Source organism: Bombyx mori, chromosome 2 (genome assembly GCF_030269925.1).
Source record: "Bombyx mori chromosome 2, ASM3026992v2".
Lineage (NCBI taxonomy): Eukaryota > Metazoa > Arthropoda > Insecta > Lepidoptera > Bombycidae > Bombyx > Bombyx mori.
The window spans coordinates 3383236-3410513 of record NC_085108.1 but is presented as its reverse complement, the minus strand read 5'-3'; the positions used below and the strand labels follow the sequence as shown (position 1 = coordinate 3410513).

General features: G+C 37.0%; 1 protein-coding gene across 3 annotated transcripts; it reads right to left on the bottom strand.

The window, feature by feature from the left end:
- Positions 1-4881: 4881 nt before the first annotated feature.
- Positions 4882-23903, bottom strand: LOC101744679 (spliceosome-associated protein CWC27 homolog). Of its 3 annotated transcripts, XM_062672867.1 has the most exons (11): positions 23860-23903; positions 23733-23822; positions 23023-23131; positions 22144-22244; positions 20935-21085; positions 19699-19888; positions 18803-18933; positions 17907-18135; positions 16790-16987; positions 6422-6544; positions 4882-5047 (listed from the first exon to the last, which is right to left on the bottom strand). In XM_062672867.1, exons 2-11 carry the CDS (start codon positions 23772-23774, stop codon positions 4897-4899), a joined length of 1425 nt encoding a protein of 474 aa, XP_062528851.1. In that variant the 5' UTR covers positions 23775-23822; positions 23860-23903; the 3' UTR covers positions 4882-4896. The 3 variants fall into 3 exon arrangements, with proteins under 3 accessions (XP_062528851.1, XP_004933268.1, XP_062528849.1); XM_004933211.5 differs by having other exon boundaries at positions 23733-23872; XM_062672865.1 differs by lacking the exons at positions 4882-5047; positions 6422-6544 and adding an exon at positions 9858-12143 and having other exon boundaries at positions 23733-23903.
- Positions 23904-27278: the final 3375 nt, after the last annotated feature.

Here is a 27278-nt window from a genome sequence, read left to right as displayed (position 1 = left end):
AGGTACGATTCTGTGCCTTCCGCATCCAATCTTCTCCAGCATATCGCTCAAGTCATCGGTCCACCCGGCAGGGGGACGCCCAAGGCTACGCTTACCTTCAGAATTGAAGTGGCTTAATCCAAAATTCTTATTTATTGATAAGCGCCAAAAATATTTATTTTTGAAGTTATACTTCCATATGCGCGTAATGAAAAATTGATGAGAGTAAAATTTTACGATGCGGGCGCACCGTGACACAAAATTAACAGAAATGAAGTTGCCCACTAAATCGCTCATTACAATACGACCGACGTAACTTGGCGAGCCTGAATATAGCCGCAGGTGAACTTTTGCGCATGTACACTTGTAAAAAAAATGTGTTATTAGCATTAATTTTTTAACGTTAAATATTTATTATTAATTATTTAATATTTAAAAAAAAAGAAATAAATTTAATAAAAATAAAGTATAACTTCTTAAGCGCGTACATAAGTACACGCACTCTTTTTTTATTGTATTTTTTTTGTTTTTCGATTATACCCAATACCGTCTTTACCATATGAGCACACGGGGCTCGTGCCCATGGCCCCAATTCTCAGGGGGCCCCGAAAGACCGACAATTTCTCTCACACGTTTACCTATTCTCAAAACATTTTTGTCGAGCACATTACACTTTTTTCACAAATCAGAAATCAGAAGGTATTTACAAGGCATATACTATGACTATGATAGAAGATTTTGCTCAACAGACATCCCGAAAGAAACCCTTATCGAAATCGTAACCAAAAAACCAGCAGCATTCTAATATCATTAATGACATCTAATATCATACTGTATTTGATTACCTATAATAAATGGTCTCATACTCAGTAAAAAATGTTATTATAACTCGCTTTTTTTACTTTCCAAAAGGGCCTCAAATTCTTGTGTGCCCAAGGGCCCCATCCTAGTTTAAGACGTCCCTGATTATATCTAATACTTTGAGATATGCTCTTTATAAATGGAAAGAGTACATTTGTCCTTTCTCGACTAAAAGAGACTGTTTAATTTTAAAAGTCGTTCGAAGTATTATATATAAAACTCATTTTCTTATAGTTTCTAGTTAAGCCATTTCAATTCTAAAGTTGCGATATCTCAGAATGCACAATCCTGTAGGTATTATTTGTTTGTCTCTCTTTAGTATCGCTATTCCGTTTCATGTTAGTTAGTCATTGATTTTAAATTACTCTTTACTGCATAAAAGTTCCATCTTAGTTTTTAAAGCGAATTCATTATCATCATTAGCCTATACCAGTCGATTGTCGACATAGGCCTGTCCAATAGCACGCCACTGAACACGACCCTTGGCTTCTTTCATCCAGGTCTTGCCAGCCACCCTGCATAGAGCTCACAGCCCACCTGGTCTTAAGCGGTTACCGGAGCCCATAGACATCTACAACGTAAATGCGCCACCCACCTTGATATATAAGTTCTAAGGTCTCAGTTTAGATACAACGGCTACCCCACCCTTCAAACCGAAACGTATTACTGCTTCACGGCAGAAATAGGCACCGTACCATAATTCCACCGAGCCTGAGGGCGTCCAACACTGCCTTTGCGAATTCGAGGTCTCCACTCAAGTACACGCTTACTCCAACGGTTATAGGTTTTCCGGTTAATAAGGCCGGCCCATTTCCACTTCAGCTTACTAGTTATAGGTAATTCTTAAATATTTTGAGGGATCGTATAACCAAAAGTTCCAAGCTTATCTTTCGTACATAAACAAGCCGTCGCCTCTGTAACACTAAGTTTGTATCGGTTCGAAATCGATATCTGATCGATTTTCCATCGAAACATCGATTTCACTGGCCCGTGGCTTTTATTTATGTATAACGAACTGGTGGTGTTAAAGATCCGAGATTGCAGCAGCATGTCTAAAACCTTGTTAGCGATGTCAAATGGGTGCTACTATGGGTCAACATTAAATTGATTTAAACGCGAATCGCATTCGAGTTAGTGGGTAGGTTTATAAATAAAGAGTGTCAGAGTGGGACGGTTGGTTGAAAAGTGACCCTCAAAAATAGATTATTTAGGATTCAGGGACACTAAAGTCCGGAGCTGTATAATAAGGGTGTGAAAAAAATCAGAAAATCTTTTGCGTAAGGACAATGGAAATGTTAATACGTAAGAATTACTTAATTAATTACTCTTAAGAGCTTAGCGTAACGGGAGTTAGTTTCTCCTGATCCCACTGACATAGCCCACTGAGTTTTTTGGCCGGATCTTTTCAGTGGGTCGAGATTCCGATCCGGTGTTATATATAGCGCTGCTCTTGCTAGCTAAGAAAAGATACGGTAGATTAAGCGAAGCACTGCCCTTGTTAGGGCTAATGTTAACAAATTCTCTCAGGTCAAACCCGCGAGCTCACCTACCCGTCTGCGCGTAGCTGGAATAGCCTCTTAGGCTACCAGGAAACCGGTAGGGTGGGTACCACCGCCCTGCCTGTTTCTGCCGTGAAGGAGTAATGCGTTTCGGTTTGAAGGGTGGGGCAGCCGTTGTAACTATACTGAGATCTTAGAACTTTTATCTCAAGTTGGGTGGCGCATTTACGTTGTAGATGTCTATGGGCTCCAGTAACCACTTAACACTAGGTGGGCTGTGAGCTCGTCCACCCATATAAGGAATAAAAAAAAGGTAAGAAAAAAAGACGGTAGATTAAGCGAAGCACTGCTCTTGTTAGGGCTAATGTTAACAAATTCTCTCAAGTTGAGCCCGTGAGCTCACCTACCCGTCTGCGCGTAACTGGAATAGCCTCTTAGACTACTTTCCTCTATCGGTCGTCAAATAGTGCGACTTCATAAAACAATAATTAAATGACACGCTCCGCCTTGAGAAACTCCTTCTTTGAAATCGATTAAAACATATGAATGGTTCTTCATTCTTTATTAGAGAAAAAAAAAAACTTGGAGTAGTCCCCGTCGCGAAGGAAAAAGGTGAATGCACCTAATATCCGTTGGTTTTAATTGTATTATGGAAATCAGATGAGATTAGCGTGCGTTGTAAAAATCTTCATTGTCTTGTAACGCTTGCCCTGCAGATTATGAGTCATCGCTAACTGTTGTTCAAAGAGACTATTTATTGACTGAACAAGAAATACAAGTTTCGGAATGTTTTCAATAATGAAATCTCGCGTTAATTTTTAGAGAGAGAGAGAGAGAGAGAGAGAGAGAGAGAGAGAGAGAGAGAGAGAACACGATTAACATTTAAAAAAAACAGTCAACAAGCAAGTGTGAAAGAATTTTTCAAATCGGTTCAGTGGTTTCGGAGCCTATTCAATACAAACAAACAACCAAATCTTTCCTCTTTATAATATTAGTATAGATCAACTAGCTAACCCGGCAAACGTTGTGTTGCCTTAAATAAGATTTCTAGGGAAATTCTAGTGTAGAAAAAAAACCTCATTCAACCACATATTACCTCATTATAACAAAAAAAATAAAAATAAATGTTTTGGGTGGACAACCCATATCACTTAGGGATATGAAAAATAGATAGATAGTAGCTGATTCTCAGACCTACTGAACATACTATTGATACACAAATAAAACCAAAAAAACACTGCTGAAAAATGTATAGTGAGTAAGACAGGAGACCGGCTTCGTCCTCATCCCTACTACGTGATGTTTGCTGGATGAGTGGTGACACCTGGCGGGGATAGCTGATCGATTGATAGTTGATCAGTAGTCGACCGGCGAGGGCGGGAGATCAAATTGAATTAAAGAAAAAATCATAATTAAAGGAACTTTCAATTATAAACTCTGAATAAGAATTTATCTTCCTACAATTATAATATTTGATTGCCATCTTGCAACCTTATTGCCGATCTGTGCATAGAATAAAAAAATAAAAATCGAGATGAAAAAATAGGGGTTGATGGTATAAGACTGAAAATTGAGAGTAATATGAAATTTTTTATTTTAAGTCATGACAAAACGAAAAAAATCTTGCCAAAATATTAAAGTTTTTAATTAACATATAAAAAATAAGGGTTGCTCGTAGAGGGGTGAAAATTTAGGGTTGTATGTAATTTTGTATGCTGTATCATAAAAAAATAAAAACAAAAATGCGGAAAGAATGGAAAGCAGTCGACGTCGCCCCAAGCACGTCATTTCGGATCCTCCCGATCCACTAACGGTGCTTTTAGGTACCTCAAGCACCGGTCACCGTTCTCGTCGAACCCGTCTCTTGCGACGAAGGGCTCGACGAGTAAATTAATCCTCAGACAACCCACTGAGTTTCTCGCCGGATCTTCTCAGTGGGTCGCGTTTCCGATCCGGTGGTAAATTCTGCGAAGCACGGCTCTTGCTAGGGTTCGCGTTAGCAACTTCGTCAGGTTTGAGCCCCGTGAGCTCACCTACTAGTTAAGGTTCCGGTGAAATAGCCTCTCAAGGCTATCAGTTTAGGTAGAAAAAAAAAGAAGCGCTTGGTCATTCGTGTCCGAGCCGTCGTACAGTACGGATACATCTGGAACATTGTTACGCTCCCCGTGAATTATACGCAGCTCACCAAGTTCTCGTGAAGTTTTGTTTCGGAAGCCCAAACATGAGTCATCGTCGAGAACTTAATAACAGTGACGTCGGCAATGCTGACGTCACAGTTTTTAAAAACATTCCGTCAGCGTTTCTCCTCCGTCATATATATAGAATTTTAGCCAGATTAATTTTTCATAACAATATAAATTTGTAACCATTTATGTATTTATATACTAAATTTACTTGATCCTTTTCCAAATTTCGTTCCAATTTGTAATCCAATAAAATAAATCCATTAACACACTTCCTAACCTTTTTGCGTGGCTGACGCACAAACCGTGCAGGCCAAGAAATGGGCGAAAACAAAAGTAGCAACATCAAAAGGCGGTTATTTTAAAAATCAACTTTATTTCTTAGCGCTTTTCTCATTTTTCTCCCTCTTCCTCTTGTTAATCGGATTCCTGGGGTCGTAAATGTCGAACCAGTCGTCCCCTTTAGTCGACGCGTCTTTAGCCAGAACAGCGCCTTTATCCTCAAACCTCAATTTGTGTGCTAGCCTAATGAAATATTAATTCATGTAGAGTTTTACACAAAGACACATGCATGATTAATTTTCTTGTTTGTTTTGCTTGGTATTGGACTTGAAGTTTTTGGCGAGTGGAGTTAGAGACAATACGATATTTTGATATGATTTGTTGTACTAGTAGTTTTCTTGGCCTAGTACATCTGACGGCTATATCAAGGTTCAAATCCATGAGGCAGGTAACGCTTTTTTTCTTCGCAAAATACGACTTTGTGTATTAATATGGGTGGCGGCATTCACATTACATATGTCTATGGGCTTCAGTGACCAGTTAAGACCAGGTGGCCCGTGAGCACGTGCACCAACGCTGACGCAGCTACCATTTTTTCAAAGGTCGTCGTGGCCTAAAGGATAAGACGTACGGTGCATTCGTATCTTGCGAGGCGCCGGTGTTCGAATCCCGCAGGCGGGTACCAATTTTTCTAATGAAATACGTACTTCACAAATGTTCACGATTGACTTCCACGGTGAAGGAATAACGTCGTGTAATAAAAATCAAACCCTTAAAACCCGTAAAGCAGTAATGCGTTTCGGTTTGAAGGGTGGGGCAGCCGTTGTAACTATACTGAGACCTTAGAACTTATATCTCAAGGTGGGTGGCGCATTTACGTTCTAGATGTCTGTGGGCTCAAATAACCATTTAACACCAGGTGGGCTGTGAACTCGTCCACCCATCTAAGCAGTAAAAAAAGGTAATAAATTCAGTCAAGAAACGGGAATGGACGATTTGCTAGATTGGCCCAACTGTTTTCCATTTTGGCGCGGAGTTAAAGTTGAATCGGTGATTTAGATAGATGTATATAATCAAAAACGGAACTCTTATAGTCTAGTCTAGGACAAGAACATCGAACTAAGAGTTCGTCTTAAATTTTGCATCGCAAATGGGATTTCGTGTTTGGAGTCACTGAATATATTAAGAATCGATTACAATGAATCGACTTTACCTAAAACACGTGCTCACGTACATTGGTCGGTAAAATAAAAAGCATTTAAGAGCTGTCGAGATGTGATGGAAGATTGGCCTCGCTTTGGTAGGCCAACAACTTCTGAAGTTAACATCGCTAAAGTTAAGGAAATAGTGATCGAAAATCCTCATTCACCTTTGAGAGAGATGGCCGCAAAACTTTCTCTGTCTCGCGAATAAATCTGTACCATCGCTTTGGTATTTTGATGTGTGGATTGATAGAGGCCTATGTTCCGCAGTGTAAGACTGTGGGTTGATGATATTGATTATGGGTATAAAAAACCCGCCGCTTGGCTAGTACCTAAAGACCTGAATTTTGAACTGAACACTAGGATATTGGGGTGAGGCGGAATGATCTTTAAAAAAAGGAAACGCTATCCTTACCAATCATCACTGTTTAGGTTCTCGTCGTCCTTCGATTCCATCTCGTCACCGGTCTGTGGTTTCTCCTTAATGGCGTGAAGTTTCGTTTTGAATTTAGCCAGGAGCTGCAGCGTGAAGTTCTCCCTGGAAATGGAGACTATGAGTTCAATAGCCCACCTCAGGAATAGGCAAAATTATAGTTCGGCTATTGAACGAAGCAACAGGAAAGATGATAGTCCAGCCGATGTATGAAACAATGGGAAAGAGTATAGTCCGGCTGCTGAATGAAGCAATGGGAAAGATTATAGTCCAGCCGCTGAAAGAAGCAATGGGAAAGATTATAGTCCAGCCGCTGAAAGAAGCAATGGGAAATATTATAGTCCGGCCACTGAATGAAGCAATGGGAAAGATTATAGTCCAGCCGCTGAAAGAAGCAATGGGAAATATTATAGTCCGGCCACTGAATGAAGCAATGGGAAAGATTATAGTCCAGCCGCTGAAAGAAGCAACGGGATAGATTATAGTCCAGCCGCTGAAAGAAGCAATGGGAAAGATTATAGTCCGGCCACTGAATGAAGCAATGGGAAAGATTATAGTCCGACCACTGAATGAACAATTGCTTTATAGGAAACATTATAGTCCGGGCATTGAATGAAGTTATAGGAAAGATACGACATCATGCCGCCGCTGAATGAATGCGTTCACCACCGAGCGAACGCTTTAGCTTTGAAATGGCGTTAAGTTTACAACAAAATATATTATTATGTACATGCACAACGAATACATTAAGATGTTAATGTCGTTTAAATTTAAGATAAACGTCTTGGATCGTTTTATTTCGACAGTCGGGCTGTAATAGAATGTAATTTTTTGAAGCTCCTCTAATGACTCAGGGAGATAAGTACTGATTTATTTGGGAAAAAACGCAGACGATGACTCCAGGTACCACGTGGCGGCTACTAAAAGCACATAATTATTGAATTTAATTCCAAAAAAAGACTTTTTTATTGCTTAAAGTGGTGGATGAGTTCACGGCCCACCTGATGTTAAGTAGTTACCAGAACCTATAAAAATCTATGACGTAAAATGCCACCACCTACCTCGAGACATGAGAAGAGCTCAGTTTTTAGAGTAGAGCGGCTGCCCCAGCTTTCAAACCGAAACGCATTACCTACTGCTTCATGGCAGAAATAGGCCGCGTGGTGTTACCTACCCGCGCGGACTCACAAGAGGTCCTGCCACCAGTAATGACGCAAATTATAATTTTGCAGATTTGATTTTTATTACACGATGTTATTCCTTCACCGTGGAAGTCAATCGTGAACATTTGTTAAGTACGTATTTCATTAGATAAATTGGTCCTTGCGGGATTCGAACACCGGTGCATCGCTCAACACGAATGCACCGGACGTCTTATCGTCTTATCACACAAAATAGTTACCACTCGGCTTATTGGTAGAGTTTTAACCAAAGGAGGGATGACGTCAGACAGACAACCGATCGTAAAACTCGTGCCATGGAAAAGTTTCCACTAAAAACTTACCCCATGGTCGCTCAAAAACTAAAGCCAACAACGATCGCCAGCGCGACAAACGCGGTAAGTTACACCTTGCGTTACTTAACAGAAAGGAAAGGATTTTGAACCGTATTGTCACTGGCGATAAGGATCATGTTTAATAATCGTTAACGGTCATATTGGTTAGACCCTATTTCAGTACTTTCCCTATCTATTCGCTGATAGCCAAGAGCCTATTCTAGCTACGCCCGGACAGGAAGATGAGCTCACGGGCTAAGCCTGAGAGAATCTGCTAACACTAGCCCAAGCAAGAGTAGTGTTTCGCAGAATCTACCACCGGATCGGAATCGCGAGAAGTTCCAGCGAGAAACTCAACGGGCTGTCTATGGGTTAGTTCGGTAGTTCGACTCTTCGTCGTAATCGATAATGTCCCAAACCAAAACTTACCCCTTCATGGTAACTATTTGGTGGTCTAGTATCGGTGTAATTAATTACAGCTTCTTGCCAAATGGAACCAGCATTATTGCGGATGCGTACTGTGTGGAACTGGACACAATGCTGAAGGAGTTCGCGAATCTATGGCAAGCCTTGGTCAACGGCTCATCCTACACTATAAAGCTCGACCTGATGCGGCACAAGAAATGGAGTCTAAGCTACATGATGGAAGGTTTGGCCATTTTTTTTATATATATTTTTTTATTCTTAGATGTGTGGAAGAGCTCACAGCCCACCTGGTGTTAAGTGGTTACTGGAGCCCATAGACATCTACAACGTAAATGCGCCACCCACCTTGAGATATAAGTTCTAAGATCTCAGTATAGTTACAACGGCTGCCCTTCAGACCGAAATGCATTACTGCTTCACGGCAGAAATAGGCAGGGCGGTGGTACCTACCCGCGCGGACTCATAAGAGGTCCTACCACCAGTAGAGAACCTATGGCAAGCCTTGGTCAACGGCTCATCCCCCTACACTATAACGCTCGACCTGATGCGGCACAACAGACGGACTCTAAGCTACATGATGGAAGTTTTTCGCCATTCATCATACACACCAGAAATGATGCTGATGTATGCTCTTTTAAAAATTTTAACAAGTTCTTGACAGGGAAAAAATTCAATGGCCGAAATAGGCAGTACAAAATGCCTTTGAAGAATCTATTCGCTCCCGTACCTCTGTTTTTTTTATTAAACCTACCTATACTTGTAGACTTGAGAGGCTATATTAGCGTCGCCTTAACTAGTAGGTGAGCTCACGGGGCTCAAACCTGACGACGTTGCTAACACTTGCCCTAGCAAGAGCAGCGCTTCGCAGAATCTATCACCGGATCGGAAACGCGACCCACTGAGAAGATCCGGCGAGAAACTCAGTGGGCTGTGTCTGTGGGTTAATTTACTCGCCGAGCCCTTAGTTCTTCTTCTTCAAGTATGGCATTAGAAAATCACCACTGCACTGACAGAGATCTTCAGATACCATCGGTGCATATTTTGATTGATAGTGTGGCAGTAGCTATAATAGAACACAAGGTATTTGACAGATGTCTGAATCTCGCTTACGACATTTTCAAGATAAGCTTGTATATATACAAGCTCCGAACAACAACATACCCGATCCTGTAGACCGAATGGTTAAACAGTCGACGTCGCCCCAAGCACGTCATTACGGATCCCCCCGATCCACTAACTTTGCTTTTAGGTACCTCAAGCACTGGTCATCGTCCTCGTCGAACCCGTCGCTTGCGACGAAGGGCTCGACGAGCGAATTAACCCACAGACACAGCCCACTGAGTTTCTCGCCGGATCTTCTCAGTGGGTCGCGTTTCCGATCCGGTGTAGATTCTGCGAAAAACAATTTGATCGTCGGTCTACCGAGCAATATCACCCGCTCGGTGAAAGATTTTATTCGGTGATAGATCTTACGATATTGTAAAAGGAAACAAACGGTTTTATTCATTTAGTTTATTTATTTATTTAAATACTGTCATTTCGTTGTTGTATCACAGCACGCGATAGCCGATCGCAGATAGAGTATTTCTTAAAAACTTTTAGTATCCGGAATTCGAATAAGCTTGTACACGATTCTCTTACACTAAACAATATTTCATACAAGACTAGGATCGTACAACACTATAGTACATTGTGCACCAAGGGAGAAAAGTAGGACATTTCCTGCCGCGTGTAAAATTGGCAAATACGCGGGATGAGATGTCCTACTTCTTTCCCGCGGTCCACATACTATTTTTTCTCCTACTAGGCCGAAAGTTCGTGGAGTGCCAAGCCGGGGTCCAGGGGCGAAGCCCTGGCCGGGGGTAGGGGGGGGCGAAAACCCCCATACTCTTAAAAAACAATTTAACTGTTTTTATTTATTTTTAAATAACTAATTGAATGAGAATTGTCTGATGAACTCATCTTTGTTTGATACTTCACTATTAAATTTTATTGCATTTTGTTTATTCCACTTTTATACTAAACACGATTTTGCAAATTACCCGAGCACAACAATGGCGGAGAATTTTAGGTGCGTGAGAGCAGACGTAAACACTAACGCGCATGCGCACTTGTACCCAGGGAGGAAAAGTTACACTTTCTTCCCTGTACAGCGGGAGGAAAACCGAACTTTTGGCGTAGGTAGGAGAAAAAGATAATTTAAAGCTTCGCACATACGGTGAAGGAATAACATGCTGTAATAAAAATAAAACCCGCAAAATTATAGTTTTCGTAATTACTGGTGGCTTGTGAGTCCGAACGGGTAGGTACCAGCACCTTGCCTAATTCTGCCGTGAAGCAGTAATGCGTTTCGGTTTGAAGGGTGACGCAGCCGTTGCAACTATACTTGAGACCTTAGAACTCATATCTCAAGGTAGGTTACGGCATTTACGTTGTAGATGTCCATGGGCTCCGGCAACTACTTAACATCAGGCAAGCTGTGACCTCATCCATCTAAGCAATAAGAAAAAAAAAAACAAAATGTGTGCAATTCACACGTGGTAGAAGTGAAACCTTCCAAAATTAAAATACAATTATCCTAAACGTCTTAAGTATATGTAAAATTTTGTCATTAGTAAATAATTGTAAGGTAGCGCCCTCTGTGAATTGATATTTTAATTTCACGTATAATCCTAAATTAAAATTCACTACAAGAGCTTTCATACACACGTTAGTATTAAAAAATCTCACAGATGGCGCTGTATTAAATAGTATGTATATTTCTGTCTCATTCTTTGCTGGCTTCATCCTACACATTTTTGTATTTGTGTCTCTTACCTGTCGTTTTTTCTGTTGCATCCGGTTTGAAATCACAACGATTCTAAAGAAGTTTTCACTTCAAAAAAATCACAAAACGATCAACACAAATCCTTCAAGCACTCGTCCAAGTCGTCCGAATTATTAATAATAGCTTCATCCCAAGGCCCGTATATGTTATCCTTGTAACGCTGCCACTTAACAAACATCATCGGGCAATATACGCAGAGAACGACAATAAAAAAGCTAAAATAGCACAACAAAACACTCGAAACGCTATATAACGTTATAAGCGTTAAAAATAACGCAACGAAACACATACCGTTAAATAGTGTTGTACCGGAATAAGCTTTGAACAGGTGCGGACTCAGAACGAAGAACAGTACCGATACGGTCAGCAAAACGAAGGCATCGAATGGCGTCGACAGACGCGACACGAGACAAACAGACGAGAATATCGCAGCGTTTATAGATAGCGATTCGGATACAACGGCGGCCGGGACGTCGTAATCGAAAAATATCAAATGTATCAACATCATTATAACCGACCAAGCGTATATCGTGTCCGTGCTCACCGTATCCGTTAGCGTGTGCAGCACCGGCGACAAAAGATAACCTATAACTATATATATTAGGACCGTTTTGGTGTGCCTCAAAATATCGCTGCCTGCTATTATAACGTACAGAATATAGCAGGTTAACGTTATGAATATAAATAAATATATGACCGTGTACGTTTGGATCCAATCGTTGTGCATGAAGACGTATAATAGGGCGTACAGTGTGCATAAACACAATCTGAGCGCGACCCGCAACGAACCGTACACGGCTTGTCGCAAATTAACTTTCTCTACGTTAATATTTTTGCGTAGCTCTTCCAGGAATTTCACGTCGGTGTAATTGTCCGGGTATTCACGGTTCTCGTATAAGTTCTTGACCCAGGGTTTCCTTTTTGTTTGTCCCGGTGCTGGTTTCGGGGGGCGCTGTCTGAAATCGTTGCTGTCGTTAATGCTTTTTTTTCGTCGCGTCTAATAGCATCGTTTTAAGCGCAGCTAAATAGCAGCAGCTATAATAAATAACTAACGACTTTTTTAGCTTACTTTGGTAAACGCAAAACTTTTAAACAACACCATCACTAATTAACCCTTAAAAATCAGTATAAAATATTAACACATTTCTCAAGGAAAAGGAATAATAATAATAATAACGGGCATTAAAAATATTTATTACTTATTATTTACTTGGCTAAGGCCCGTAAATAATAAAGACGTACCAGCGTCTGCTGAGAAAAAAAAGTATTCTGTACTTTTTTTTTAAATAATAAAAAAAAATAATAATAATAGGAATAAAGTAAAAACAATAAAAGGAATAAGTAATCTCGGTCCCAAACACGATTCTGTTCGTTTTTAACCGACTTCGAAAAAGGAGGAGGTTCTCAATACTTCAATGTAGGCAGACGAGCATCCGGCCCACCTGATGGTGAGTGGTCACCGTCGCCCACGGATTTCAGCAATGCCAGGGGCAGAGCCAAGCCGCTGCCTACAGCGATCACCGTGATAACGTGTCACGTTTTTTGTCCGCGATGGACACCTAAACTACTGAACCGATTTTTAACTTTTTTTTTTCAAATATGTGTTATGTTCCAACTTAGGCCATAGGATGGTTTTTGTTTCGATTAATGGTCGCAATATTTATTAATTAACAATAAAATAATTTCTTTTAAGGGATTTTATGACCTGGTAGCTGAGACCTTTAAGTCATGTCTTATTTTAATGTATATTCATATTTTTATGAAAAATGATATTATGGAGTGAAATAAAATGAAGATGATTAATTTGATACATTAATCAACTGGGATGAAATTAAATGAGATTATATGAGATGAAAAATAATCTCAGTAAAATGGTGGGTTTATTTTATAATTTACTAAGATCTTTTCAGTTGACTTTTTGGAGGATCCCGAGAAGTTACGTCCAGCGAATTTGTTTCATTTTCCCACATTTGTGCACTTTCACAGATATTAAACAGTTAATAAACCACCATTATTACACATTTAAACCCGAAGAAACACTAAATAGACAAAATAAAACAAATCACACAACTTCACTCCTCGCGTTCCCGCCAAAGAGTCCTAAAATGATTTCTTATGTTGATTATTATAACCAATATGCATTAATTGACGGCATCGACATTTTTAACGACACGCGTCCTGGTCTCAAAAACAACCTAGTATCCCAGTTCCTTTGTTTATAATTGATGAGAGAATGTTAAGCAGTTAACCCTTGTTTTCATGTTCTTTTCAATTATTTACTTTCTTGTCGTACTGTTAACATTTAAATTTAGCCTATTCTTCCGCTGTTTGTAAAATTGCTGTAATATGTCATAGTGTGTTACAAGAGATCGCTGTACATGCCTGTAACTGGCTTACATACCAGTACCTAATTTTATACATGTTAATCTTAAGCTTGAATGTTTTGTGTGTATTGCTGTTGGTGTGTCTAAGTAAATAAATTATTATTATTGATTGTAAGTTTCACAAGTCTAAAACAGATGGCGCCTTAAATCAGTTTTTACCATAGAGTTACTATTCTAACTGGAGTGCTTACTTCGTTTGACATAAAAACTAAAAATATACTTTATCTCTATGGCTTAAAGTTTATTTTTAAATAGCAAAAGATGTAAGGAAAAACGGTCTGAAAAGAGAATGATTATTAAGTGGTGGTGTCCCTCTCGCACATTTTACAAACAAAAAGCAGTGTTGCTAGCTTAGAGGATTTTCCATAAAATCTCGGAATTTGGACCCCCGTCTTAGTTATCAAAAATGGCTTTTAGTGGTTAGTGGATTTTTTAGTAGCTTGGGCGTTGTTGAAAATTATTGAAAAGGTTAAAATCAATCCACTTTACAGGATTTTAAACATTTTATGACAATAATATATCTAAATACATATTATTTAAACGATGTGACTTAAACTTAACTAGAAAATATTGCGACAATTTAGAATTTCCATCAACGTCAAAAATTAAATTGGTTCAACATAAACGTACAAAGTTATGGTGAATTTATTTTCTGATGATGACAATTTATTAAAATAAATTATATAAGAAGTATTGATTATATGATATATATTGATTTTTAATAGAACATCATATATTAATAAAGCTCATTAACAAAAAAAATATTGTTCTATATTAATAAGAACTCTGTTTAATGGAAAATTTTATGGTAGGTACGTAGATTTCTGATGGTTTTCATGTTGAATTTGGTGGGAAGCCAGATTAATTGTTGGCATCACCGAAAAAGAGCTATGAATGGATTAAAAGAAAAATGGCGTCTATTTACGTTTGTAGTGCGAAGTTAAAATGGCACTGATACAGCTTGTGGCTTGTTTTTTTTTCGAAAATCGTGAAAGTTTCCGTGTAATCATGGTGAACACTTTTAATATAAGTGGTTTTAAGCGAGAATCCTCTCCAGTTTGTGGAATATCCTTCCATATGTCAGATTCATTGATAAATTTTTACTAGTGTGAGCATATATTTTTAAAATGTGAGATATATTTTCTCATTATAATATTTAATACCATTTGTCTTGTAAATTGTACTTTATCTATGTCATATACTAAATTTGAAAAAACAATCGTGAAAACTATAATTTTGCAATGTATTTTTCATATTATAAGAGCCATCACGTGGTATTTCTTGAACTTTTTTTATTGTATTGAATAGCGTCGCACGCAAGCATGTATATCATTTGCCTGACGTTAAGCGAACGAGGAGGATCTTCTAGTAAATATGACTTTGGAATTTCTGGAAAATGTCCTTTAAAAAGGTCAAACAAGAAGAATCAAGTACTCAAACGCAAGAAATAAAAAATACCCCGAGAAAAGCAAAATTACGACAAGATGTTAAGGTATTGAAACAAAAACTTAAAAGTCGTGAAATAGTGATTGTAAATATAAAGTCGATTTTAGATTTATTAAAGAAAAATGGCGATTTTTAATTGAATTGAAATTTAAATTGCGAAATTTTAATGATACTCATGGTCCACTTAGATATTGATTAAAATAAATTATGTATTTCGTTGAAAAAAAAGAATTTACTTAAAAATAAATAGAGGAAATGTTATATTATAAGATTACAGAAAATTTACTGAACTTAATAATAATAATATAACCAATATTTTGTAAATAGAGATCAAGTACTATGTGTATTGTGTTATGTGTATTGACTTGTCATTTAAGAGTTATTTAATTGTTTACATATAACAAATAAATGAATTTCAGTTCATTTCATTTTATTACCCATTGTGTTTTATTTCATAAAATGTAACTAGTAGACTTAATATACACGTGTCATGATAATAGCACAGAAGTAAAAATACAAGTAATTTTAAATCAATTGAAGATGTGAATGTAGGAAAAGAGCACCCGATACGCGCAGACCATGTGTGTTGCAGTGTCTCACTCAGTGTGTCAAATATTAATTTGCACGGCCCACTTAGCCAGTACACTAAAGTAGGAATTGCGTAATTAAGTTCAACATAATATTTAAGTCGCGGTTGAGTATTCGGACGTTAAACATGAGTTTGAGGAAGTTTAAGTAATAGCACTGAGGTAATGATGTTTGTAATAAAACTCAGTGCTAGATTTTCGACAACGCAGCAACTTCCAAAAAAAAACGTCGAAAAAAGGCACCATGACGACGAAGCAATGTTTAGAATTGAATTTACATAAATAAAACGTTGCAAGCACGTGTTTTGTATTTACATAGGGTTACACAGAATTACTTAAGGTAAATTCAAAACTGATGCATGTGTATAATTTTATCCTATAAATAAATTTTATATGGTCACCACATTAGACAAGGACACCGCGACCAAAAAGTATTCTCTTTCGAGACCGATTTCTCGGCATCAGACAGCACTCCAGTTGTAGGTACTTATTAACTCCATGGTTTTTACAGACAATCGTAATACTGTCTGACATTAATATCTCATAGATGGCGCTGTGTTAAAAATAACAACGTTTCACATAAGCTACAATTTATTGGCATAAACACCACGTGTTGCTGAGGCTAAAGTATAAGGTGAAATTTATTTCGTAGTAAACGCAATACCATGAAATTCAATTGTTCTTACTTTGTTAATTTTTGGTATTGCATAGCCGGCCACGTGTTATCTAGAAACCTTAGCCACAGCAACGCGTGGCCGGGTGTGCTAGTTAATCTATATACTAATACGTAAAACAAAAACTTTGTACCCATTTTTACGAAAATTGCGCGGACGGAGGAGTATGAAATTTTCCACACCTAAAGTTTAACCAGAGAAGGAATACAGAATGGTATTTTTTAGTGAGTCCGCGCGGGTAGGTACCACCACCCTGCCGTGAAGCTGTAAGGCGTTTCGGTGTGAAGGGTAGGGCAGCCGTTGTAACTATACTGAGATCTTAGAACTTATATCTCAAGGTGGGTGGCGCATTTACGTTGTAGATGTCTATGGGCTCCAGTAACCACTTAACACCAGATGGGCTGTGAGCTCGTCCACCCATCTAAGCAATAAAAAAATTAGTTGGACCGTCATCTAGTTTTTTTTATTTAGTCCACTCACATAACGCAAACAAACTCAAAAACAAACTCACCTCTCTGCTCCTTTCTTAGGAATCTTCTCCTTTATCTTCTTATATTTCTCTTGCTCGTCGACGTACTGTTTGTACATCTCGTTGTCTCGCTCTAACTCGCCGTCGTTCACATCTTTCGTCTCGCTCTCGTTCTTGTCCGTCTCCCTGGTACCTCTCATTTCTTTTTTCAGCTGTTTAATTTCGTTCCTTATTCTATCCCTATGAAATATCAAATTCGATTAATCTATATTATATTAATATACGTGAAGCAAAAACTTTTGTACCCCTTTTTACGAAAATTGCGCGGACGGAGGAGTATGAAATTACCTACACTTATAGAGAATAAGAGGAGTGCACAATGTTAGTACATTTTTAAATTATGCAAAAAAAAGACATTAAATCAATTAAAAAAAACATTACACAGACTAACATGTATTTGACGCACACACGCATCTCTTTTATTTATTCTTTATATAGTTTAATAGAACCATAGTAATGTTCAAACTCAACATTTCAATTAATTATAGTCGAATTTCGACTACCTGGGGACCACTAGTTCTTATAATAATTCTTTACTGATGGTAGGACGTCTTGTGAGTCCGCACGGGTAGCTACCACCCTGCCTATTTCTGCCGTGAAGCAGTAATGCGTTTCGGTTTGAAGGGTGGGGCAGCCGTCGTAACTATACTGAGACCTTAGAACATTGAGACCTAATGTCTGTTTATTGTATGTATATATTTTCTATAATAATGTATTGTCAATAGTACACCGCAACATACCTGCTATATTATTATATTTTCCAGAATTTATCTAAACTAAACGATTTTAGCGATAAGACCTCCTATTGTACAATACTATCTGCTTTTTTCAATGTAAATTGTGTTTTGGTGTGCAATAAAGTGTATTCTCTCTCTCTCTTTCTCTCTCGTATAACTCATATCTCAAGGAGGGCGGCGGCATTAACGACTTAGGTCCTATGGGTTTCAGTAACCACTTAACACCAAGTGGAATCGTTCACGCATTTAAGCAACAAAAAAATGTGGGGCTTATTATAGCATTGTTGATCCTTCGAACCCAATGGGGCGTAGTCACTGACCCGAACTACTCAACTCCCAAGCTCGACTCTAACTCATCTCACCTCTCTTTCTTCCTCTCGATGTCTCTGTCTTTCCCTATGTAATATTCTCCGTCCGACTCGCTCTCGCATTCCTGTTTCTGTCTCTTTGTCTCCCTGTCGACGCTGCTCTCCCTCTTCGAACTCAATTTGTCTCGTATGCTGCTGACCGTGGCCTCTGTCTCCAGTCTTTTCTCTTCAATTTCTTTAGCCATTTCCACGTTTGTCTTTTTATCGACTTGCGTCTCCAGCTCTGTGATCATGTAATTAATGGTAGGACTTCTTGTGAGTCAAACAAGTATCATATTAAATTTTGTTACTTTTCCAAAAAACTGTTATTTACTTTGAGCTAATCCCACACTATTATTATTATTACTATAGAATAGACTTTTTGGCGGGAACGCGAGGAATGAAATTGTGTGATTTGTTTTATTTTGTCTATTTAGTGTTTCTTCTTCAGGTTTAAATGTGTGATAACGGTGGATTATTAACTGTTTAATATCTGTGAAAGTGCACAAATGTGGGAAAATGAAATAATAAAATGGAATAAAGCCGCTGGACGTAATTTCACGGGACCCTTCAAAAAGTCCACTGAAAAAATCTCCGTAATTGACCACCATTTTACTGAGATTATATTTCATCCCAGATCCATCTAATCTCATTTCATTTAATTTCATACCAGTTAATTAATGTCCCAAATTAATCATCTTCATTTCATTTCACTCCATATTATAATTTTTCATAAAAATAATAATATAAATTAAAATAAGATATGACCTAAAGGTCGTAGTGACCTAGTCATAAAGTCCCTTTAAAAAAAATTACTATAGAATAAAGTTAAAACTTAACACTAAATGAGCAGTAAGATCATCAAATCACTAAAAACAATAAATAAATAAATTTTCTAGTATTAAACCTACCTGCAGCAGTCTTTTTGCTAAGCTTAGGATCTTCTAGAAGATCGTGTGTTGACTTGGGTTTGCCTCTATACTCCAGGGCTTCGCCTTCGTCTTCCTCTGCCTCTTCGCCGAAAGAGAGCAGACCGAAATTTCTAGAAATAAAAGAACAGCATAGCATCACTGCTTTTTAAACCTAACCACCTAATGTTAAGATCTAAAATAGAAAATCAAAAACAGTTGTGTTCAGAATTAATTCGGAATTCAAATTTTTAATTGAGAGGAGGGTAGTTGTCGAAAACGAATATGCGTTGCGGTTCGTGACGTCATCGGCAATAATTTACGGGCGTGCGAGCGAGATAGCAAATCGTACCGGCAAACACACATTTGATTACATTATTCAGTACATTACTTACTAATAACGTATTTTAAGCTCTGACGGGTAGGTACCAGCGCCCTATCGCAAACCAGACACGTGTTTCGGTTCAAACAATAGTGGATTTTTTAAAAACCTTAGCATTTGTGAGTGTGCATGAGTGCGAAAAAATAAAACTAAATCGCTGGAAGAGGCTTTTTGGATTCTTCAAAAAATAACACTAAAATCTCAGTAAAGTCTCACTGTCCTACTGAAACTTTATTTTATTTCAACCCATCTCAACCAATTTTATGTAATGTCATCTCAATTAATTAAAAACTCAAATTCAAACAAAACTACATTACATTTTAATTTAAACATTTTGTAATTTAACTAGGCTGTATGGTCTTGTAACGATTGACCGTAAATAAAAAACAAAAAAAATATTGCCATACCTAAAAAAAATTAAAGAGACTTCGACCTCGAATCACAATTAGGGCAAAGGCATCGAAATCTAGGAGCTCCGGTAGACCGACGCGTTCTACCATCACCACGTACAACTCACTTGACACCCTGACGCTCCCTTTTCTTTTTCTTCGGCAACTCCTCGACCCTGGTCTCCGTCAGCCTCGGGACTATATCAGTGAAGGGGTTGATAATAACTTCGGTGCTCTGAATCTTGTGGGGGTGTTCCGGTCTATCATCCGGACCGATCAGACCATCAGCTAGCTTCAGTACATTGTATATTGTCTCACCTAGAACAATAATAAAAAGATTCAGAAATTGCTTGGCCTGAAAGACGCTCGCTAAACAGGGTGAAACAAATGTATATTTAGATGATGTAATTATTTCTTGCATTTGAAACCAAATCAGCACCGCCTTGATCCTATAAGTTGTGTCGCCCCATAATTTAGCAGAAAAACTAAACTTTAATTACTATACAAAATCCTGCAGTGTTTTGTCGGGGACTGACGTGGAGAATGGTAATGAATTTTATAACTTTTATGTCAAATTATGAGTATTATTAGTGTTCATGATCCTTTACGATGAGATATAACTATTGAGGCGAACTAGGCCGAATCTTATGTAAGGGAGAGTGGGCGGTGTCAAAAGAAGCCAAAATCGTAATCACCCTTAGCTAAACAATGAGTGAACCTTGACTAATTAACGCAAACACTCCCTAATCAGTGCATCAGCATCAGTGCATCAAGGACACATATATTTTTTTGGAAAGAAGTTCCTTATCGCGCGTTGTGAAAGGGGGCTAGACGGAAAAAATTCTTACGAAAAGTTGTCACGACACTTTTTAGATCCGTCATTCTGACCAATCAACGTGTAGGCGCTTATCGCGTGACATTGCTCGTATCCGATTGGTCCGCGTAATGAGTACAGTTTCTCGAGATAGCGTTTCAACAATAGTAATTTAGTTCATAGTATTGTTTTTTTCTTCTTCATAATGCGGTAATTTATTATTATAACTTAAAAAAAAAATTACAATTCCTTCACTAATTAATCGAAAGGAACTTCGTTCCATCCGGGTGTCCCTTGACACCTCTGAAGTTTTTTTTATTTATTTTTGTTGCCAATGCACTGTCGATTGCACCTATTGAGGTGACATCTGCCATGAACTTTTGTCGGTTGATCAACGTTTTGTATTGATGATCACTTTGTTGTGCAACTTAATAAATAAATAAATAGCAAAGGGAATCCCAATTTGGGGCCTGATGGCTCTGCACGATTTGTTCCCGGTTATTTTTATTTATTTAAATTCGAATGGAGCATCAACGAAACTCTCTCTCACCGGTGACCTTCCCGAAGATGGTGTGCTTGTTCTGCAGCTCAGGGGCCGATGCCAGCGTGAAGAAGAACTGGGAGCCGTTGTCATCTTTGCCGGCGTTCGCCATCGCGACGAGACCGCGCCGACTGAAGCGCAGACGGGAGTGGAACTCATCCTTTAATTCAAACATCCCATATTTTGCACACTAATTATAACTCTTGCAATTTTAAAACCAAATTAAGAAATAAGAAGATCAATAAAAGACACAGCCCTTTTTAATACGCTTTTATTGGCTTCAGACGTATGTTCGTATGTAACGGAATCTTTGAACATGATTTTGACCCCCTTCAAAACGTCGGATTAACTCGAAATTTGGTATACTTATTAAGGACCGATGACAATTCAATATTAAGAAAAAGTTAAATAAATTTAAATTCAACTAAAAAATAAAAAATTAAATAATAGTTTAAAAAAACTAACAAAATACGCTTTTATAAAAAATCCAACTAAAACCGCGGGGTGCATGGTATCAGTAGTTATAAATATTTTTGAGAACAGATATGAGTAGAAGGGTTATTTTGATAATATCCTCAAAAGCACCCCACGCTTTTTTTACAATAAAATTATTTTTTCTTACACTATGTTTAATTCAAATTTATGAAAAAAAAATATTCTATTTTTTAGTTGGATTTTCTATAAAAGAGTATTTTGTCAGTTTTTTAAAACTATTATTTATTTTATTGCTTAGACGGGTGGACGTGCTCACAGCCCACCTGGTGTTAAGTGGTTACTGGATCCCATAGACATCTATAACGTAAATGCGCCATCCACCTTGAGACACAAGTTCTAAGGTCTCAAGTATAGTTACAACAGCTGCCCCACCCTTCAAATGCATTACTGCTGCACGGCACAAATAGGCAGGGTGGTGGAGGCGTACTCACAAGAGATCTTACTACCAGTAATTACACAAATTAAAATTTTGCAGGTTTGGTTTTAAACATCTACTAGAAAAGTCATTGAAAACTTATTCGATTTACCTTAAAAGCATCATTTATAAATCAATTTTTATTAACATAAATTTCATGAATGATCCTAAGCCATTATGGTCGCAAAATTAAAACAATTCAAAATCTTTACAATCTTCACTTCAATAGACAGTTATTGATAAAAATGGTTCCATCACAACTATCTCAGAAACTCTAGTCAGGGAAAACGCATGTATTGGTTACATACTTTGAACGGAGCACCATAGACTGATTCTCCTCCAGTACCATCACCGTTTGGATCACCACCCTGTACTATGAAACCTGGCACCACACGATGGAATATTGTTCCTGAAACAAATTTAAACATATTACAGAGTATGGTACGAGTTGTCTGTGTGGTTGTAAAACTTGAATGTATTGTAAAATAGAGCCAATTCATCTCTTCCCATGGGTGTCAAAATAATATCAGATGACCAAGATATTTACCAGAGAACAGTCAATTGAACCGAATCCCCTGACTATTGTTCCAATCACTATTTACCATAGATAGAATGTATTGTGGATCCATACATGTAGGCACCAACATCCTGCCTATTTCATGGTTTCACTAAATACTTTATACCTGGTGGTTGGTGAAGTCATATACACATTTCTATGCTATAAAAAATTTAACTGTGGAAACAAAACAATGAACTTCCATAGTGAAAGAATAAAATCTTGCAGTGATAATCAATCATGGATACTTCATGGGAGTATTGAGAGCTTCAGGCAGGCTTTCTTACTGGTGGTAGGACCTCTTATGAGTCCGCGCGGGTAGGTACCACCACCCTGCCTATTTCTGCCGTGAAGCAGTGATGCGTTTCGGTTTGAAGGGTGGGGTAGCCATTGTAACTATACTTGAGACCTTAGAACTTATATCTCAAGGTGGGTGGCGCATTTACGTTGTAGATGTCTATGGGCTCCAGTAACCACTTAACACCAGGTGGGCTGTGAGCTCGTCCACCCATCTAAGCAATAAAAAAAAAACAAAGGCAGATTTTGTTTATCTTCAAGCATCCTGCACAGGTTCTAAAGCTTGACATGATGTATTTGAGACTGCTGAGAATTTAGTAAACTCATTACCCACCGTTATAGTACCCTTCCAAACATAGCTGTATGAAGTTACGACATGCTTTCGGGGTTTCTTTTGTCCATAATTCTATGTCAATTTCTCCTGCTGTGGTCTTCAAAAGAACCTGAAAATATTAAATTATATCACAGCTTTATTCAATGTTATTTGCACTTGTTTATTTGATTTATTTAATTCTAGGTTAACAAAGAGTCTAAACAAAAAATACATTATTAAAGAGAAACAATACAAAGAAAGAAAGAGAGAGAGCATGAAGTAGTTCTGAGAGATCGACCAGACATAATAATTGCTATGAAATGAAAAAATGTGCTCATAATACACAAATACATGTAAATAAACCTAAATAAATTTATAAAAAACTGAAGTATTTCATTGTGCTGTGGTGAAGAAAAATGTGTATTTTTGGTAGGGAATACTGATACAGTTACAAAGAGCAATAAGCCGATAGGGAATATTGTAATCCTATTTCTACCAGAAACTGTTTATGTACTCCGGTTTAAAGGGAAGCACAGTGGTTGTACAATATAACTGAGCACATAGTGGGACATATTGTCACGGCCTAAAGGATAAAACGTCCAGCATTTTCATCGAATACATTCAATCATCGAATCCTTTTTAATTTTTTAAGTATCGCTGTCATTATCGCTTAAATTCTATTGTTACAAACAATTGTTACTGATGACAGAAATCCAACTGTTTTTATTTACCTTTCCTAGTGCAGGCGGTTCTTGTATGTAAATATTACTCATTTTGTATTTATTTCATTTACCTATTTTAGTAGGCTATTTACCTCATACCTCTCGAATATATTAAGTGTTTAATCTATGCTCATACCTACCAGTTTGTTGTTTATAGTTAATCAAAATTTATCAACTGTCACTGTCAACAGTAGTAGTTCTATTTTTCCAACTGTAAAGGCAAATGTATCATACCATACAGCTTAATCTTTTATACTTTTTTTTATAAAAAATACTAATATGCCGTGAAATGAAATGAAGTTAATTAATTTGAAACATTAGTCAATTGGCATTAAATAAAATGATATAAAATGAGATGAGGTGAGATGATATAGGATGAAATATAATCTCAGTAAAATTGTGGTTTTATTTAATAGACTTATTCAATGGACTTTTTGCAGGATCAGTTAAAACATAACAGTAGTAGTCGTATTATTTCTATTTTTCTAACGGAAAGAGTGAAAGTATCGATACAGCTTAATCATTCTGTTTTATGAAAAATAATATTTTAGAGAGGCTCCGAAACTACTGAACCGATTTGAAAAGTTCTTTCACTGTTTGGAAGCCTCACTATCCCTCGAGTGACATAGGCTATATTCTTTTTTTTTTTTAATTAGGGACCGGACTTTTTGGCGGGAACGCGAGGAGTGAAGTTGTGTAATTTGTTTTATTTTGTCTATTTAGTGTTTCTTCGGGTTTAAATGTGTAGTAATGGTGGTTTATTAATTGTTTAAAATCTGTGAAAGTGCACAAATGTGGGAAAATGAAACAAAGCCGCTGGACGTAACTTCTCGGGATCCTCCAAAAAGTCCACTGAAAAAATCTTAGTAAATGACCACTATTTTACTGAGATTATATTTCATCTCATATCATCTCAACTTATTTCATTTAATTTCATCCCAGTTGATTAGTGTCTCAAATTAATCATCTTCATTTCATTTCACTCCATAATATCATTTTTCATAAAAATATGAATAATATAAATTAAAATAAGACATGACTTAAAGGTCTCAGTTACCAGGTCATAAAATCTCTTAAAAAAAAATATTTGGGATCCTTACTGAAAATCCAATAATGTGACCCAAGGCGTAAAAAAAATTACCTAAAATATTCATTACATCGATGCGAAAACTATTGATGATAGATTGAAATAATGTACTATGACTTTGTAGAACACATTATTATTTACAAATAGTGTTGCGATAGCATATCGCACCCTTAAAATATAAATGACACTATACGAAAATGTTAATTTTACAGTATGGCCGTTTTAAGTTTTTTTAAGTATTGTATGGGTGATATGGAACATAAAAAATGTAAATAAAGCTTCGTGATCGGCTTAAAATAACAGTTTAACTAACGCTGTTTCAGAATCCAGTGGAATACCATAAAATTTTTGATTATTTATCAATGGAGAAGCATTTAAAAAAAAAAGTTTTGTATAGTGTCGGTTATAGTTTGATAGTTATTCAATAATTTTTGCTTAATGACCTCTAAGTCGTTATTTTACCTACATTGTAATGATAAAAAAGAGACAAATAAAACAATATAATTACTGAAATATTAAAGAATACTATTTATTTGACACACGCTCACAGTTTTAGGTCAAAACTACCGCAAATAATCATATTAAAAAATCTGTCTAAATCTAGACAAAGTTATTGTCAAAAAAACAGAAACTTAGGATTTGTGTTAGAATAAAATTCGTAATTTTATTATAATTAACATAATATTAGAATCTTGTTCTTACTACTTACTAATCAATACAAATTAATAGAGGTATTCCAAATTAAATACCAAGGTTAAAAGTCTTTCAAAGTAGGAACTGTAAAAGTTATGTATAAATAAGCGTATTAAAGGCTGAATCACAAGAGTCAGCAAAAATATTATTTATTATAACTTACAGTAGGTACTTAACTTAAAAATATTGTTTTTCACAAAACACCGTAAGTAATTATAAAAAATATTGTATCAACATCATGTAGGTACATCCTATAAAATCTTGTAAAACTGAATTTAAAACTGAATTATGTAAGAACCTGTGGTCTTTTAGCAATTCGGTTTTTAAGCATCAAGTTCTAGAACCGAGAAAAATATTAATAAAGTAACAGTAACTTAAAAACATTTTCGCACAAAAATCCGTAAAATAGATCCCAAAAAAAAACCTATCAAAAACCTCTTCTTACAAATAATAATTAATCAACTACATTTTTTTTAAAGGGTGGACACTACCCACCTAGTTCAAAACTCTGTCAAAGTAGGAATTGTAAAAGTTGGGTATCAAACCAGCATCTAAAAGGCTTTTCACGTCACTCTTTTTTCTTTCGGATAAATCTAACTTTTGGTTATACAGATGTTGCAATTCTTCAGTCCTCTGGTTCCTTGCACTGGCTCTTTTAGATCCCAGGTTAAGTTTTTTGAAATCATCAACGTAGGATGTTTTGTAACAAAATTTTACCTTATCATCTTCAACTTTCACCACTTTCATGACTTTTATATCAGACACCTTTAAAAGTTCACTTTCAACGCTTTTGTTTAGTCTAGGAACGGGCAGTTGTTTGATGTCAATGAAATCGTTATAAGCCATTTCGTTTACTTTGAATGGTGTGCCATGTTATTTTGCACTTCTGATGTCGGTTATGTACTGGGAAGGCACATAAATGGGTCCAGATTTAAGTGTTCTTTTTATTTGTTGCTCAATCGTTGAATGTGCTGCATCTCCTTCGTTCTGTGTGTGTCCACGGATTTAAAACTTTTGTGCTATAGATGTTACTTTCCAGTTAAGTTCACATCATCGGTATGTACATCTATGCAAGATGTACATACCGATGATGAATTGATTTTTCTGCTGGCCGCAGCAGCTATCTGCATAGAAAACAAATCTGTTTTTGTCAGCTAAAGAAGATTTCTTTGCAAGTATTTCAAGACATAACTGCCTATTTCATTTGCTCCACGGTTACCTTGCGATTCGTCCCAGAAAAAAACATTCAGTATTATGTCTTGCAAGCTCAGAGAGGTAAAATTCAAACAATTTATCTTTGACTTCTAGAAGACAGAAAACAAAATCCTAATTAAAGTTATTAAATAACTGACGTTAAACTCAAACTGCCACTTATGCACTTACTCACTGTAAATATTCGAAAGTATATTTATTTAATAAGTGACACTTTACGAAATGTGCCAGTTTTTTACTCACCTCGACAAGGGATCCCTCCGGTGACTTGTCGCGATTTGGCATAGTGCCGGTTTATTAATTACCGACCGTGCAAGTTGTTACAAATTCATAAGTGACACTAGCAACATCTAGCGAAAATTAAGCGCATTAGAGCTACAGGGGTCTTTGCATTAGGCGCGTTTCGTCTTACGCATTTTGGCACTATACTTAACTAAAAAATAGCATTTTTTGTATAGTGCCATTTATGTTTTAAGGGTGCGATATGTATAGCTATTATAGTTATACCACTATAAGTGTCCTTTTATTTTTTTAAATGAAACAACGTCAAATATTGCTTGAGT

Excerpts from the sequence above, each read along its gene's own strand:
- LOC101744679 (XM_062672865.1), bottom strand. The coding sequence starts at position 23,774 with ATGAGTAATATTTACATACAAGAACCGCCTGCACTAGGAAAG. Across the intron at positions 21,086-22,143 it reads TCTATGGTGCTCCGTTCAAA|GATGAGTTCCACTCCCGTCT; the intron begins GTATGTAACCAA and ends TTTGAATTAAAG. Across the intron at positions 12,144-16,789 it reads CCTAAGAAAGGAGCAGAGAG|ACAGCGCCCCCCGAAACCAG; the intron begins GTGAGTTTGTTT and ends CAACGATTTCAG.